Below are 17,282 nucleotides of genomic sequence, written 5' to 3' on the forward strand. Positions count from 1 at the left end.
ATAACTCTGTTCTCAAACATAACATAAGGAAGACTGAAGGGGTCAACAACTTCATTAGCACTACACTGATGGGGGGATATCCTTGTTAGTAGCTATATTGCAGGTATTCCAACAAATCACACTATGTCTTTAAAATGTGATGTTTTTGGAGAAATGTGTTCTCTTTCAGTATAAAAGAGGATCTATCTCCTGAACAGATACCATTTCAGAGTCCAATTAAGTTACTAGAAAGGTATGATTTTTGTTGTTGAAGAGGTGAAAGGTAAAGATAAGATTGCAATCAAGATATAAATTAAGTGGAGGAAAACTCTGACATGGTTTGAGAAAGCAAATGAAGCCTGCCAAAATCCTGAACAAACATTTCACTAGTTCACTTTCTACATCAGGAAGTTGTATCAGAATCTTGAAAAATAGATTCCTGTAACTAATTTAACGAGAGAGAGAGCGTGAAACATGGTGCCTTCTTATGTTCTTCTTGTCCCCAAGGCCAGCATTAGAGCAGAAATTTGTAAAAATGCCTCTACTGAGTTAAACTTGATTGACTACCCCCCACCATTCTCTTTTCTGATAGCCAGAGCAGAATGTTTTATTAACACATTGCAATAAATAACATATTTTCATATATGAGTCAGATATCTTGTTTCCTGGCTTACCTCCGTCAGCCAGATGTTATGCTGTACCTGTCTCTATTATTTTCAGAGTAATGCTTACGATATGGAACCTTTATTCTTTATGAACAGTCTTTATTCCTACTCTGTAAATTCTAGAATGGGGCAAAAGTGAATAAGGGTAAACAATCAAATATTTTCAATGTAGGGAAATAGCAATGAATGAAATATATATTAGCCTCCATCTGTTAGACCAGAAGTGGGCAAACTATGGCCCGCAGGCCACATCCAGCCCGTGGGACCATCCTGCCTGGCCCCTGAGCTCCCGGCCGGGGAGCCTAGTCCCCGGCAACTCCCCTGCTGTCCCCCCTCCCCCGCAGGCTCAGCTCGCCGTGCCGCCCGTGCTCTGGCCCGCTGCTCCTCCCAGGCAGCGTGGCTGGCTGTGGCATGGTAAGGGGGTGGGGGGGTCCTGGGAGCAGTTGGATGGGGCAGAGGTTCTGGGGGGGGGGAAGCTCAGGGAACAGGGAACAGGAGGGGCAAGATAGGAGTGGGAGTCCTGGGGGGCCTGTCAGGGGGCGGGGGTGTGGATTGGGGTCGGGGCAGTCAGGTGACAGGGAGAAAAGGGGGTTGGACAGGGGGTAGGGTCCCGGGGGGGAAGGGGTGGTTAGGAGCGAGGGTCCCAGGAGGGGGCGGTCAGGGGACAAGGAGCAGGGGGGGTTGGATGGGTCAGGGATTCTGAGGAGACAGTCAGGGGGTGGGAAGTGGGACGGGGCAGATAGGGGGCGGGAGCCAGGCTGTTTGGGGAGGCACAGCCCCCGCCCTCCATATAGTTTTGCAACCCCGATGTGGCCCTTGAGCCAAAAAGTTTGCCCACCCCTGTATTAGACCCATGAGAATTCCTGCAGGATTGGTAGGAACTGCAAAGGCTGACAAGTATCAGGCTTGATAAACCTCTCATACAATTTTTTAAGTTCACAAAAGTTAATTTCCCAACTTATTTCCAAGTGAGATGCAATTTTCACTCCCTCCCCCCCGCCCCAAAACGTTAACTGAACAGGAAATTGTGTTCTTACAGGTAGAAATACTATCCAAAAAAATTACAGTGTCAGCTGTGGATGCCCTAGAGACAGCAAATGTATATGTATAATTGGCATCCTTAATAACTGACCATTTAGCATATTTAAGTTATCCCTTATACTTAAGAGTAGGAAACTACCACAAACACTACCATAATGTTATGTTTTTAAAAAGGTACCCAGTGTGCTGTAACAATTTTTTCATTAGAAATTCTGTCCTAACTCCTCCTTTCTTGTCACTTTGACATTTCTGTCCATGTTTTTGCCAAGATTCTCTCCTAAGTAAAATATGAACCCGACAGTTCTTTGAGTCAGAGACAAACTTCTGAAAATGTTCAAGTACAATTGACTTTATGCAAGAAGAGGTTGCCAATCGCTAGTGAGCATACTTGTACTATGAGTTCAGGTCATTTTCTTTTTTTTTTAAAAAGTGATTTCACTATTTAGATAAAAGCAGAAAGTTCACAGAATATTGAAAAAGTGCCTGTTCCTTAAACTTGTTATTTTATTGTAGTCTGTTGCTAGAGAGAAAACTCAATCCACCCTTCAAGTCTCTCTCTACAAAACCACCTGTTTAGGCCACTTGGGTCTAGACAATTGGAGAGGGTCAGCATGTTCACCTCTTATGTGCCCAACCATAGAAAGCAGAACCTACAGACCATGTACTTCTAGATCAATATTGAGAGCTTGGAGAGGCTTTGTAATGGGATGGCAGTTTCCATTGGTTCAGCATGGTAGAAACTGTTGGGAAAAAAAAAGGTTACCTGACTATAACTGTGGTTCTTTGAGATGTGATGAAGACATTTATTTTATGTGGGTATGCCTCACCAGAGCCAGAAAACTTTGCCTAGCACTCATACCCTGAAGCCATAGCCCCTCCCCAGGCCATATAGCGGTCAGGGAGACATAGCCTTCAGTTCCTTTGCTCCAAACATCAGAAGTGCAGACTCCAATGTAGAGGGGACAGAGGGTGGAACTTGTCCATTAACCTCAGACCTGGCTGCCCTGTTAACAAAGTCATATCTGGAGAGCAAGGCCTGCTAGTTTGCGATGCACTTCTGCAGGGAAGAGGAGGTATAAATCTTTCTCCCCATCAAGTCCATCCTCTTTGACTCTCTATCTTTGGGTGCAGATTTATACCTGCCCTGCTGTTTGCTGCTGTCACCACCAGGGAGTTGGGGGCTAGGTGGGAATAGAAACCCTCAAAACCTGGTATGGAAATGAAGTATAGTTTCTCCAAATGTTTTGCCATAGAGGGGAATGAAGCTGGGGTATTTCAGAGGGCCTTTGCAGGATCCAGGAGAGCCTCATTTATTGGTAGGGCAACTCTCCCTAAAGCTGATGTTTGGAAAACATCCAGGAGTTTATGCATATTCTCCTGGAGGAATTCTGCCTGGATACCCAAGTTGGCAGGAGGTCCTGATCACCAAGAGAGTGGATGATTCCAGCACACATGGGGAGGACAAGGAGGTAATTTGCAGAATCAACAATGGATCCTGCTCTTATACCACAGGATCTGGTTGGAAGTGCCCCGTAGGACCAGAGGGAACAGATTCGGTGGTCACAGGAGCCACTGACGGGACTGGTGATATTCCTCTGGAGGAAACAGAAGAGCGGGACCTCAGAGACCAAGGAGCATCTGAGGATTTCCAAGGAGGCCACTGGGCATACAGATAAGGCATTGGTATATAGTAGGTCCTGGGCCAACAACCTCTGTTCCTACTGCAGGACAGATGTCAATCTCGATACTGATAGTGATCTGAGGGAGATCCCTGGTACTTATCTGGTGAGGAGGTGAGGACGATCCTGATCTGGATATTGAAGAATCCCAGACATCCTGTGATGACAAAGGGGGAGCCAGCACCAATGTGGCAAACAACCAGTTCAAGTCATCTGAAGCACAATAAGGAGGCGGCACTGGTGCCGAAGAGCAGTAGAGAATTGGCACTGAATAAGAGACACTCCCACTAGGTACTGGGGAGGCATTGGCACCAAGGCTGGTACTGCATTTGAGATGGCATGTGCCACCAAGAAAACGAGAGTGCCGAAGGAAGTCCCAGTGTCGAAGGGGCCTTCGATGTTCGGCCTGGCCTTGACTCAATAGTCTGTGGCCCAGGTGGCATGAGCTACAGGGCCAATGCTCTGCAACACAGCCAGAAGGTGCCAAGGACATAATGGAGGATGATCTGGTAGATGCTACAGCACCAGAGAACTCCTGAACCAGTGGAGAGTCCAGGACTGAGAGGCAAACCAGGTCTGATGCTACCAGGTATGCCTTCAGCATGGAGATAGTTGCTGCTGATATCATCAATACCTGACTCAACAGACACCCTATGGCCAGAACCACAGTCAACAGTATGGGCCCTTCCTGCTCTCAACATGGTACTGGGCAGCGGTTGGATGGATCTGCTCCATTCTACATGCCAGAGGGAGTATGGTGTTGGTCATCACTTCCTCTGCAAGCTCTGGAATGGTTCTGGTTCATTCTATGGGACCTTTTCCTTGCGACACCAGAGGAGGGTGAACGACCCCTTGTCCTCCTGGGGGAAATGCCAGAGCCTGAATGCAGAGAGGCATCTCTTGCCAGGTCCGAAGGCAACTGCTGATCAGAGGAGGACCTCTGTGCTGAAGCATGCCTTATGGCCTGTTCTGGAAGGTGCTGCTTCAACGGCAAGTCTCTTGCCACCGGGGTTCTCACTTCGAATGACTTGCAGATGGAGCACCTCTCTTTAATGTGTCCCTTGCACAACAAACACCTGGTGCCGGAGTCGCTGTTGGGGTGACCCCCTCCATGATGGACAATTCTTGACTCCTGCTGAGGGCATCGTACAGGGCAGCCAACTACTCTAGCTAACAATAAACTAACACTTAACTAACCCTAAAGATATTACTACTACTATCTACAAGGAAGAGTTCTGAGGGAGTCAAGGTGGCACTACCTTTATATGGCATGGGAAGGGGCTGCAGGGTGTGAGCGCCACGCCTACAGGTTCTGCTAGACAAAGTTCTCCAGCTCTGCTACATGGGGAACGTGTACCCATATAGAATACATGGCTGCCTCTACTTGAAGAAGAGCCTTGTATAAAGATACTGATTAATTCCTGATGACTTGCTGTGGCAGATGTGACTATTAATTCCACCCTGGATATGAGGGGGATTCCTTAGGCAGAGTGACTTGGGTTCTAGGACAGAAAGATCTCGTCAGGAAAAGCCACAATAGACAGGTTTGCATTTGTGTTGTTCTTTGAATTATCCAAGAAGTCCAGGAGTGGGGGCTAGGTTCAGACAAAATACCGGGTATGTATATTACATTAAGAGCCGGGAGGGAGCGCCACCTGTTTTGAGACTCCTATTGCAAAGATCCTGAACCAACCACTTGAATTCTGCCCTAACAAACTATAGAATTTAGTTTCTAAGGCTGAGTCCAGAGATCTGGAGGATGACTACTGGGTAAGCAATAGCTTCTTCAACATCTATCTCAGATATTAGGGTACAGTTCAGACAAAGCACAAAAGCATGAACTACGGAGGAGCGCCAAGCACCTTTGCACTGAGTGTCTCCACTCACTAGGGATATGCTCAATGAACAATTAATGATAAAAGGCTTGTGAGAAACCACAGAAAAAAAGAAAATATACAATTAACCAAAATCTCTGCAATTTGTCTTGTGTAATATCAGATTAGAGAATATTTGGAAATACTGGAATACCCAGAGAGAAGTTGTTGATTACAGGTTTGGAAGAATTGATCAGGCCAGTCAAATCATCAACTCAGCTATTATCAAAGAAAGATACGTTCGTCAAGGCTATGGGGGTCGTAAAGAAGGGATGAATATGAAATCCAGTGGTTCTGGCTCAATAGTCCAGCTGCAGCTGTTGCTGGTTTTACATAAAGATGAATCTATCTAGAAGAAATAGTGGGAGTAAGACTCTGCTGTCCTTGCCTGGAGATCAGACACCTCACTGGAGTTAAAACAAAGGCTTGGTCAACAAAGAGTACATGCCACAAAATTTAAAGCAACTTCTATTTGGTAATGGACAATCTTTAAAAATTACCTCAGTGAAAGCCTCTATCCAGTCAGAAATAGTTTCAGTGAAGGCCAGATGAACTAAAAGATACTACAGAGAGATACTCAATTTATTTAAAAAACCAAAATTATAAAGCTAATGGAACAATAAAGAATCAAATTCCAGAAAAAGTGGTCTTTCAAATACAGCGGTGACTCGTGTTTACTACCTTTAGTCTACATGGAACACAACAAATTTCATTTTCCCCCAATTAATATTTACTAACCTCAATTAACATTTTATTATCTGAATAATTATTTAACTTATTTTATTGCAAACACATTCTAAAGAAGGAAGTTCATTAAGCAAAGTGTAAAAGATTATGGCCTTCAAAAACTTATTCATCAATAACATCTCTGTTCCCCTCCAAATGATCACAATGGGATAAACTAGTAGGACACTGTATTCCTTTGATTGATAAGTGAATAAAAGGGATAGATCATGACTTCAGTTTCAAGGTATGACTGATGTCACAATGGATTTTCAAGCAGGATGAAGACAAATATTGGGAGAAAACAGCTGCTCTGCATGAACAACTTATTCATTTCAAATTAATTTTTTAAAAAGAACAATAAAGAAGATCCAAAATTAGCAAGACTTATGTTTAATTTTTTGTCCACGTATGCAAGTTCATCTTCGTTAGCAACTATAAGTAAGTAATTTGGAAACCATTACAGTACTCCGATTCTGCTATTAGTTAGTTGACAAACTAATGAGATTATTTTATTTCTTTTGTACCAAAGGTCCTGATAAATCTAAGAAGAAAAGTATCAGAGGGGTAGCCGTGCCACCGGACTCCTAAGAAGAAAACATACTCAACCTATTTCAGGTTCACCTTACACTTAGAAATCAATTCCCTACACAGCATGCAAGATTCATCTCTAGCATAACAATTCTTGTAATATCTCTGTGCATCCATGAGGAAAGACTATGTATACAAGTGGAACAAAAGGATAACAGGACTGAATTTGTTTGGCAGAACAATAGGTTTTCCTTATTTTGACAGACTAAAGGGGAAGACGAGAATAAAAAGATAGCTGAAAAGTTACAATCCACTGAAGTCAAACTCCACACATGCTCTTGGCAGGTAGGCAACGTGTAACAGCATGCATGTCTGTGAAGGTTTAGATTATCTCTAGTGTTTTAATGCTTTCCCTATGGGTTTTTTTTCCTGCTTAAGTGAGGGCGCTATCTGCGAAGTCCCCATCCTCTTTACATTCGGGTCACGGTCATGATGCCCGTCAGAAACTTCCACAGCCAGACTTGAGGAGTAACTTGAGCATATTTTACATGTCCTACTTATTTATACTTGTTAAATTAACTGTGTATTGGCTGCTCACCTATCCTACCCATTATCTGTTTAGGCTCCCCACCATAAGCGGTGATACAACCTGATGGAAAATTAACACATGGGCTCACCATGAAAGCTGGATAAATATTAAATATGTTAGCAACGGAGAAAGGACAGGGACAAACAAGCATTCAGTTTTGAGACACTGGATTGGGTTTTCTTTCAATATGTATACTGACTCATTAACTATATTTATATTCAGAATAGGGCTGTCAAATAATTGCAAATAACTCACGCGATTAACTCAAAAAAATTAATCGTGATTAATCGCACGGTTAAACAATAGAATAACAATTGAAAGTTATTAAATATTTTGGATGTTTTTCTACATTTTCAAAGATATTGATTTCTATTACAACATGGAATACAAAGTGTACAGTGCTCACTTTATATTATTATTACAAATATTTGCACTGTAAAAATGATAAACAAAAGAAATAGTATTTTTCAATTCACCTCATACAAGTATTGTAGTCCAATCTCTTTATCATGAAAGTGCAGCTTACAAATGTAGATTTTTTTTGTTACGTAATTGCTGTCAAAAACAAAACAATGTAAAACTTTAGAGCCTACAAGTCCACTCAGTCCTACTCCTTGTTCAGCCAATCGCTAAGACAAACAAGTTTGTTTACATTTACAGGAGATAATGCTGTCCTCTTCTGATATACAATGTCACCTGAAAGTGAGAACAGGCGTTCGCATGGTACTTTTGTAGCTGGCGTTGAAGTTATTTATGTGCCAGATATGCATTGCCGGCTCTACCTTTTTTGCCTCCCCAAGCAGAGAAGCAAAACAAAACAAAAAACAAAAAAAACAGCCACCGAAGAAGAAAAAAATGAAAAAGCTGCCACCCAAGTGCCACCGAAGAAGGGAAAATGAAAAAGCTGCCGCCAAAGTGCCACTGAAGAAGGGGGGAAAAAGAAAAAAACAACAAAACCCCCCATACGGGAGTGCCGCCCCCTTCTGATTTGCCGCCCCAGACACCAGCTTCCTTATCTGGTGCCTTGAGCCAGCCCTGCAGATGTAGGCCTTCATGCTTCGGCCATCATTCCAGAGGACATGAATCCATGCTGATGATGCTCATTAAAAAATAATGCATTAATTAAATTTGTGACTAAACTCTTTGGGGGAGAATTGTATGTCTCCTGCTCTGTTTTACCTGCATTCTGCCATATATGTCATGTTCTAGCAGTCTTGGATGATGACCCAGCACGTGTTTGTTCTAAGAACACTTTCACAGCAGATTTGACAAAACGCAAAGAAGGTACCAATGTGAGATTTCTAAAAATAGCTACAGCACTCGACCCAAGGTTTAAGAATCAGAAGTGCCTTCCAAAATCTGAGAGGGACGAGGTCTGGAGCATGCGTTCAGAAGCCTTAAAAGAGCAACACTCCAATGCAGAAACAACAGAACCCAAACCACCAAAAAAGAAAATCAGATGATGAAAATGAATGTGCATCAGTCCGCTCTACTTTGGATCGTTATCAAGCAGAACCCATCATCAGCACGGATGCGTGTCCTCTGGAATGGTGGTTGAAGCACGAAGAATCATAGAATATCAGGGTTGGAAGGGACCTCAGGAGGTCATCTAGTCCAAACCCCTGCTCAAAGCAGGACCAATCCCCAATTTTTGCCCCAGATCCCAAATGGCCCCCTCAAGGATTGAAATCACAACCCTGGGTTTAGCAGGCCAATGCTCAAACCACTGAGCTATCCCTCCCCCCAAGGGGCATATGAATCTTTAGTGCATCTGGCACATAAATATTTTGCGACACTGGCTACAACAGTGCCATGAGAATGCCTGTTCTCACTTTCAGGCGACATTGTAAACAAAAAGCAGGCAGCATTATCTCCAGCAAATTGTAACCAAGTTTGTCTGAGCCATTGGTTGAAGTAGGACTGCGTGGACTTGTAGACACTAAAGATTTACATTGTTTTATTTTTCAATGCAGTTATTTTTTGTACATAATTCTATATTTGTAAATTCAACTTTCACAATAAAGAGGTTGCACTACAATACTTGTAAGAGGTGAATTGAAAAATACTATTTCTTTTGTTTTTTACAGTTCAATTAATAATCAAAAATAAATATAAAGTGAGCACTATACACTTTGTATTCTGTGTTGTAACTGAAATCAATATATTTGAAAATGTAGAAAACATCCAAAAATATTTAAATACATGGTATTCCATTATTAACGTGATTAATCACAACTAATTTTTATAATCACATGATTAATTGCGATTAATATTTTAATTGCTTAACAGCCCTAATTCAGAATATTTTTAAATAATCTGACCAATTTTTGGTCATACTTGCCAGTATAGAGAGCTAAGCCATAATTTGCAAATGTTCACAGACATACAAAAATTATGTAGAAAATCAAACTTACTATTAAGATAGTAATAGAACTTTGGCTTATACTACAGAAGTATAATATAGTTATTTAACACAAATTGTAACCGTGTATATTTAGTATATTAATGAAACTGGGCTATTTATTACACGTGTAATGATATTAAGTCAACGAGTGTGTGTATGTGTGTGTGTGCGCGTGTGTGTCTATAACACCATTTTGACCCATTGTCTTTGGGGTTTTTGTTTTGTTTTCAAATTCAATTACCACATGCTTGCCATTTAGTAAAAGCACCTACTTACTAAAATAAAAATAAAACCAAACCAAAACAAAACCCCAACCAAACCACCAAAAAAAGCCAAAGCAAAGCAAATCACAACAAAAACCACTGCAACCCACCCAAACTGGACATATAAGCACTGCACTGATGCTGCTGTGCTTGGGTACATTTACTATCCTTCGCATCTAATCCCAAGGCTGTTGCATTTGGAAAAGGAACCAACCCATGGCTTATTTGGGTAATGCGGATTTGTCACTGGGTGCAAATCAAAGAGTTTTATAATTACTTGGGATGTCTATTAAAATATAATCATGCAAATCATTACTGCTACCACTGTTATATAATTGCAACAAATCTTATACAAAGTGTAACACATAGCCAGAAAGGGTTAAGCATCCTGCAGGCTAACTGACCCAGAGACAACTTGTAAAGACATATCAGAAATGGTAATTAGAGCCATTCTATGTTAGATTGGCTAGAATTTTGAAATGCAAACCTATATTTTTAGAAATTAGAGGTGATACTAATTGTATGTGTGTACTCATTTCATATTAATATGTGAGCTATGTAAACAGACAGTTCCTGTCTGTCACTATAGCTATTGATTCAGAGATCAAAAGAAATATTAACATTTAGATGCATCTTGGGTGCAATCATGTAATTGTCTAAACGTCTCTTTGAAGTTTGTGTTAGACTGCCTAATGGATAAATTGCCTTGTGTTAATTTGGGTAACTAATTACCGGTGATGCTTAGGAAAGAAGTCTCCATTAATTGCCTATTGTTCACCAAAGGACACCAACATGTCAAAAAAGGCCTGAAACTGTATCAAAAAGGGCTTGGGTCCTGATCCTTTTTATCTCAGACCTGCTTAATGCTTGATACAGGGGAAGCTTGAGTCAAAAGGTTGAGATCTTCAGAATCCCAATCTGGAATCACCCTGAATACGAACATTGGACTATAAACCTATGAGCTAATTCTGAAAGAACTCTTTGCAATTACAAAGCTCACCATCTCTGCTATGAATCTGAATCTCAAGAATTGTACTCATCTGTGTATGTATACTGATCTTTTAACCAATACCCTCTCTCTTCTTTTCTTTTTTAATAAATTTTAGTTTAGTTAATAAGAATTGTCTGTAAGTGTGTATTTGGGTAAGATTTGAAATATTCATTAACCTGGGAGGTAATCTGTCGGATCCTTTGAGATTGGTAGAATTTTTTTATATGATGAATAAGATTTTCAGTAATCCTCATCACATTTGCCTTGGGTGTCTGCGTGGAGGCCTAAGGCTGGGTTGCTTTAAGGGAACTGTGTTGTTGGCTTCTGGGTTGCCAGTGCAGTATTATAGAAGCTGTTATGTGCCAGTTTGGTAAATTTAAGTGTTGGAATATCCACCAGCTTTGGGGATTGCCTGCCCCATTCTTTCCAGTTCAGCCTAGTTGAGTGACCTCAGTTGGCTCCCCTGGGACTCCAGTCACACTTGTAAACTCATGAAAACACAAACTCTGTGCTTTGCTTAATTTTATCAAGATAAGACTCTGAAGCAAAAGAGAAAAAAAAGTAGGTCTTCCTGACACCTATTTTATCATGTTTTAACAAAACTCTTTTAGTTTTACGAGCTAAGAGGGAGATTTTCAAAGGCACAAAATGGAGTTAGGTGCCCAGCATGGAAATTTTTATATATATATATATATATATATATATATATATATATATATATATAAAGCTGTATTCTGGTTTATGAAAGGAAAATGCTGCCTTTACCTTATTGATGAGTATGACGATATCACCTTCTTTGATTGTCAGTTCATCTTCATTCTGTGCTTCATACGGAAATATTACTTTGCAATACTCCTTGACTGAAAGGAAAAATGTGCAATTCAATAAACGATAATCTTATAACATTTTTTATCCAACTATTTCCCTATAAATATAGTCACGCTATACTTTAAGTGTCTCTATATAAAATATTGTTTTCTATTTTTACTATTTGTTTCTCTGTATATTGTAGACCTTCACAAATTGCATGAAATATTCAGAAGTTCTGTATTGACAATTCCTGCATTTATCAGCTAGGAAGAAAAAAGAGAGTTTTGTAGCCATATGTCATGAACCATTTCCATCAAAATAAATATAAGTGTTTGTTGTTCCCTGTATTTCTTTCCATAAGCTCACAGAAATTAGAGATGGAAAAGACCTAGGAGGCCAGATAGTTCATTTATCTTCCTGCTAATGCAAGGCAATAGATATTTTTAATCTGGTGACTCAAAATAATTTAAAAAAATGTAAAGAGGATTCATAAATATTTCCTTGTATATACATCATTAATGGACATTTTCCAACATTACTATAAAGTTTTTTCCTCCTTTCTTTCTTCACTTTCTATAAATAAGGTATCTTCTCAGTTCTAAGATACCAAATACTCCTACTCCTAATCATCAACACAACTGTCAAAAAAAACCCCAGTTAATTATGACTTGTTGCTATGCAGCGAAGTCAAGCATGCCAATCCTCATTGAGAAGTTATAAATAAAGAGGATCATTCATTTCTCCTATTAGAGTATATATAAAAATATACAATATTTTAAATCAGAGCCCTCTACTAGAACGATAGGTGGATGCTTTGTAGATTAATATTAAGTAATTATAAAATATACATCTAGGTAAGTCGCTGCATGGGGATGCACTGTGCTTGAACAATTAGACAGTTTTAATGGGGGTCAGGGTCTTTTCTGGTTCACATATTATTACTCAGCAGGGGATGAATTTTAAGTTGCTGTGAAGTAAGTATGTCAAGATCTCTCTGGCTCACAGCTCTCTTCTTGACAGCCAGGAAAATTACTACATGAACCATCAGTTTGTAGCCTCTTTCCTCCTCTGAAGATATAATGATCAGGAAAAGAGGATGAGCACACTTCTGGAAAGACTCTCTGACAAGAGCCAAGGAGGAAGAGGCTGATCCTCCTGATACTTTCCAGAAATAGAGAACATCCTCCAATAACAATTTCCAAATACTATTATTTATGTATTAGTTGCTCAGAACAAAAGAACGGTCTCCAAGGATTCAGCATGGGAGAACCTGAGACCCATAATTAGTATTTGAGGTGGGACGAGAGTGGTTAACTACCAGTCTGTAAGTTGAGTCCTGAACCTCTCCATCTTTTCTCTGGGGCCAAGCAAGGAAGTTACTCCAGCTCAACATATTGAGCAGTTCCTCTGGGGTGCTTGACCCCATATCACTGTAGGATGGAGTATGCAGAATAGTGGAGATATGGGGGTGGAAGGCTTACATGCACTGATCTAGAACAGCTGGTTGTGGAGCAAGTGAACAGCAAGGAGAGAGAGACTGATAGAATCCACTATGTTCTCATCATTTCATTTGCATGTGGGCTATCATCATAATAATTTTGTATTTACAGAATCTACACACCACAAAGAAAGATTTTGACAAATAACAGATTTAATGAATGTATGTAGAGCTGGTATCAATTTAAGGCTGTACTTCAAAAAAGTGTGTGCAGCATCTTGTGTAAAGCCTCTTGTTATTAGGCAGGACCTTAGTGATTCATTTTTATGACACAGAATGGAATGTTGGGAGGGGCTGTTGCAGGAAGTGATTTTCCTTTTTGATTGAGACTCGGGAGACTGTGCATTCTCAGGTGCATAAATTATTCCTCTGTGAATTAATTGGATGTTATGTTCTCAGTATCAGGTGGGAAACAGTGCACAGCAGTCTACAGTGAATAAGTAGAAAGAAATTCTATTACATTAGAATTAAAACCCCAGTGTTCTCAGAGAAGGGCTCCCAGAAAGGGGCAATATACCTAGGTCTTAGTAACACTTATGAGTGTGTAGTGATGATATGGGTGACTGCATAAAAAGGTTGAATCAACTTTCAAGCCTCTGGAAAGGCTCACTGTTTAGGAGAAGCAAAAATAAATAGTCAAGAGGCTCAACAGGTCAAACATAAAATTCTATTAACAAAACAAGGTGATATTCTACTTTTCTTCGCCACATTAAGACCTCCATAAATCATCTGAGCAAAAGATAACAACAGGATTAAAATGTGCTTACTTCCAGCAATCACGTTTAGACAGAATAAAAGAAAGGGACAGACTCTAATCTCAGACACACAGCATATATGTATACAAAAATAAATGTTCTGAGAAATGTCAACACATGCCAGAAAGCTGAGGTCAGAATCAAGCCCATGAAATGTAATGGGACGCTGGTTTTCCAGCCTATTACGCTGGTTGCCAACAAAGAGGTGAGATACACTGGGTATTTACACTGAAAAACTACCTCCTAGAGACCACAGTAGAATGGATTTTTTTTAAAAAAATGAGATCAACAGTAAATGAGTGGTTAAAACAATGGCTGCCTGGAGAAATCTGACAAATGACAACTATAGACAATAACAAAACAGACAAGCGAAACTCTATCCTCCTGCACCAAAAAGAAAATGTTTGTACAGCCCCTATATTTAGTACTCCCAGCTGCCAGTTTTGTACCCCCTCTTCATCAGCTTCACACTGTGGACTAGTATATAAGGCACACAAACCTGCAGCACTCTTCTTAAGTTCCACCAAATGCCTTGAAATTTCTCTCTGACCTAATGTAAAGGCACATTTTTAAAACAAGACTCCCTCCCAAACATATGCACGTGCAAATTTTGGCAAAGAAATACCGGGGGAAGATGAAGACATTCAATTTGATGATTTTCAGTTCTTACTTAATACTTTAAAATGATATCGCTATGTTTACTCTTTCAAACTATATGAATTTCCAGTAAAATAACTTGAATCACAAGCCCCACCCTCCCTCTCTAGAAATGGACAAATAACCCTTCTTTCTCAATTCACATTCCTCAGGAAACAGACTGAGTGAACAGACAGGCCTTAATATTGCCCCTGAAAATTAATAAACTCAACCTCTTTTGCAGTGGCATCTTAACTGTGGCCATTGAGGGAGGAATCGTCTTTTTTGTGGGGGGAGGGGCGAAGCTTGACTGAATAATCCATAACTACCACGAATTCTAATTCCTAAATACTTAGCAGTTTATATTCTCTCACCCTGCGCTTCCGGTAAAACACTTTTCTAATACCACTCCATATCTCTGATATCTTTACTAAATAACATAATGTAACTTTTGTTACCTTAAGATGTTTGAGTTCCTCAGAAAGCTTTTCCCTGTCTTTATCAAAGCCCATACATACCCATAAAAGGGGATCAATTGTTTCTTCCACCTTACAGAATATACATAGTCCATCTTTGCGTCTATTTATCCAAAAAAGATTTTTGTTTAAGTCACAACTGGTTAGTACGCTAAACTAAATCATTTCATTCACTCTACCCAGGCTCTGATGTATGTTGTTATCCTCAGCTGTATGGCACAATTCAAAAAATCTTCTTCTGCTTTCTTCACTAATCCCAAATTTTTGCCATTCCTTTTTTAGGTTTTTCTGTACTAGGCTTTTAAATTCCTGTTTACTTAAGGGTATTTCTATGCCAATCCTTTTATTTCATTGTCTGCCTTTTCATTCCCTGTTATCCCAATATGCTCTGGGATCCAAGCTAATGCTAACGGTATCCCCATCTGTAGTAGCTATCATTAGAAATATATTATTTCATTGATTAAATCACTTCTACACACTGAGACACCTTTTTTTTTTATCATTATAAGACCTCAGACTGAGATAAAAAAAAAATGACCACTTCTGTTGGGAGTACACCCCAGATCCGATTTAATGCTAGCATTACTGCTACTAGTTTGGCTGTCATGACAGCTACAAAATCAGATGTTCTGGTAGATGTACTAATTCCAACTTCTGGTATACCATATGCTGCCCCTACTCTTCCTATTTTTTCTTTTTTGGATCCATCTGTATATATTTGAAAAAAACAACAACTACTTTTCATTTATATACTGGTACACTTCGTTTTTATTACCTACTGTTTCTTTTTTACGCTTATGTTTATAAAATAAATTTAAATCCGCATTTGGACATGCAACTTTCCATCTATAACTAATTTTCCTACGACTAATTTTCCTACAATTTTCCAAAATGACTAATAGTTTTGACTTTGTTTAGCTTTTCCTTGCCTTTCAACTTCTGCTTCCACACTTTAACTCAATCATGTGGCTTTCTCACATCATGTGCTATCATTCACCAACTGAATTCTCAACAATCCTCGTAGATTTGTTTGGTACTTTCCTCACTGAAATTCCCATTAACTTTGGCCCAGAAAGTTAGGTCCAGTAGTTTCATTTGTAGCGTAACTGGCATTTCACTAGAAGTTATCTGTAATGTGTATATGGGTGTTGTAATAAATGAACCGCATACACTCACAGTGCCTGTGCTTATATTAAATCTAATTTTTTAAGTTCTGATTTTGATGCTGACACCCAGGCCATAGTCAATAATTGGGCCGATTAAAGCTCTGTATACTATCAACAGTGTTTTCTTATCCACCCCGCAAGCAGTCCCAGCCAAACTTATAAGCAGGTTACTACTTCCTGTACGTTTATCTTTAACACAGTCTATACGATCTTTCCAAACTAATTTAGTATCAAATATTACCTCCTAGAAATTAAAACCTTTTACCTATGTCTATTTGTTCTCCATACAGATACAGCTGACATTCCTTTATAACCTTCCTTATCATAAAGACCAATACTTTGATTTTAGTGATGGAGAACTTGAAACCTCAAGCATTTTCCCAGTCAGAGGTCTTTTGTAATGCTTTGTTGATTCTCTTTTCTCCCACTTCAGTATTCTTGCTCCTAACCCACAGAGCCCAATCATCTGCAAATAGAGTGACACCTACTCTGGCACTTATTCGTGTTGGGAGATCATTTATTCTAATATTAAAGAAGGTCAGGCTGATAACACTTACACATGGCGTATCATTTTTAACATTACATATTTTTGACATAATTTTCCCAACTCTGACCTGCCTAGTCTTTTTACTCAAAAATTCTCTAATCCACCCATATATTCTTCCCCTTATTCCTTGTGCACCTATTTTGCACAACACGCCCTCCCTCCACAGCATGTCATAAAACTTTTCAATATCTATAAAGATAGCTACCATGAAACGTTTGTGCCCCATACAGTTTCTAATTTAACAATTTGATCAACGGTGCACCTTCCTGCCCAAAAACCACTCTGCACCTCATCTACAATGCCACTCTTTTCCAAATAGGCAGCCAATCTTTCATTCATCAGTCTCCCCATACTTTTTACCCAGGCAGGATGTAAGGGCAATAGGTCTACAGGCACTACTTTTGTGGACAGTTTGCCTAGTTTCTGCATTCGTATGTTTTTGACAGTTTGCCTGATTTTTGCACTAGAATTACTGCACGTTTCTATTCTATTGTTATCACTCCTTTTCCCCATATAATATTATTGTCATTTCCCACAGATCTTGAACCCAGGCCTGCAGGATTCCTGGGAGCAGCCACACTCCAATCCTCCACCTAGCAGCCTGCTGACAATGGCTTACCTGGACCCACCAAGCCCTGCCCCAGTGTGAGGCTCC

General features: G+C 39.9%; 1 protein-coding gene across 13 annotated transcripts in view; it reads right to left on the reverse strand.

Moving 5' to 3' along the window:
• The window catches only part of SH3KBP1 (SH3 domain containing kinase binding protein 1), a 352,898-nt gene that overhangs the window by 61,148 nt on the left and 274,468 nt on the right, over positions 1-17,282 (reverse strand). For all 13 annotated transcript variants that reach the window (XM_043537957.1, XM_037901491.2, XM_043537958.1 and 10 more), the window contains one exon: positions 11,505-11,599. In XM_043537957.1, coding sequence (XP_043393892.1) covers positions 11,505-11,599 — 95 coding nt within the window. The remainder of the gene's footprint in view (positions 1-11,504; positions 11,600-17,282) is intronic.

Source organism: Chelonia mydas, chromosome 1 (genome assembly GCF_015237465.2).
Source record: "Chelonia mydas isolate rCheMyd1 chromosome 1, rCheMyd1.pri.v2, whole genome shotgun sequence".
Classification (NCBI taxonomy): domain Eukaryota; kingdom Metazoa; phylum Chordata; order Testudines; family Cheloniidae; genus Chelonia; species Chelonia mydas.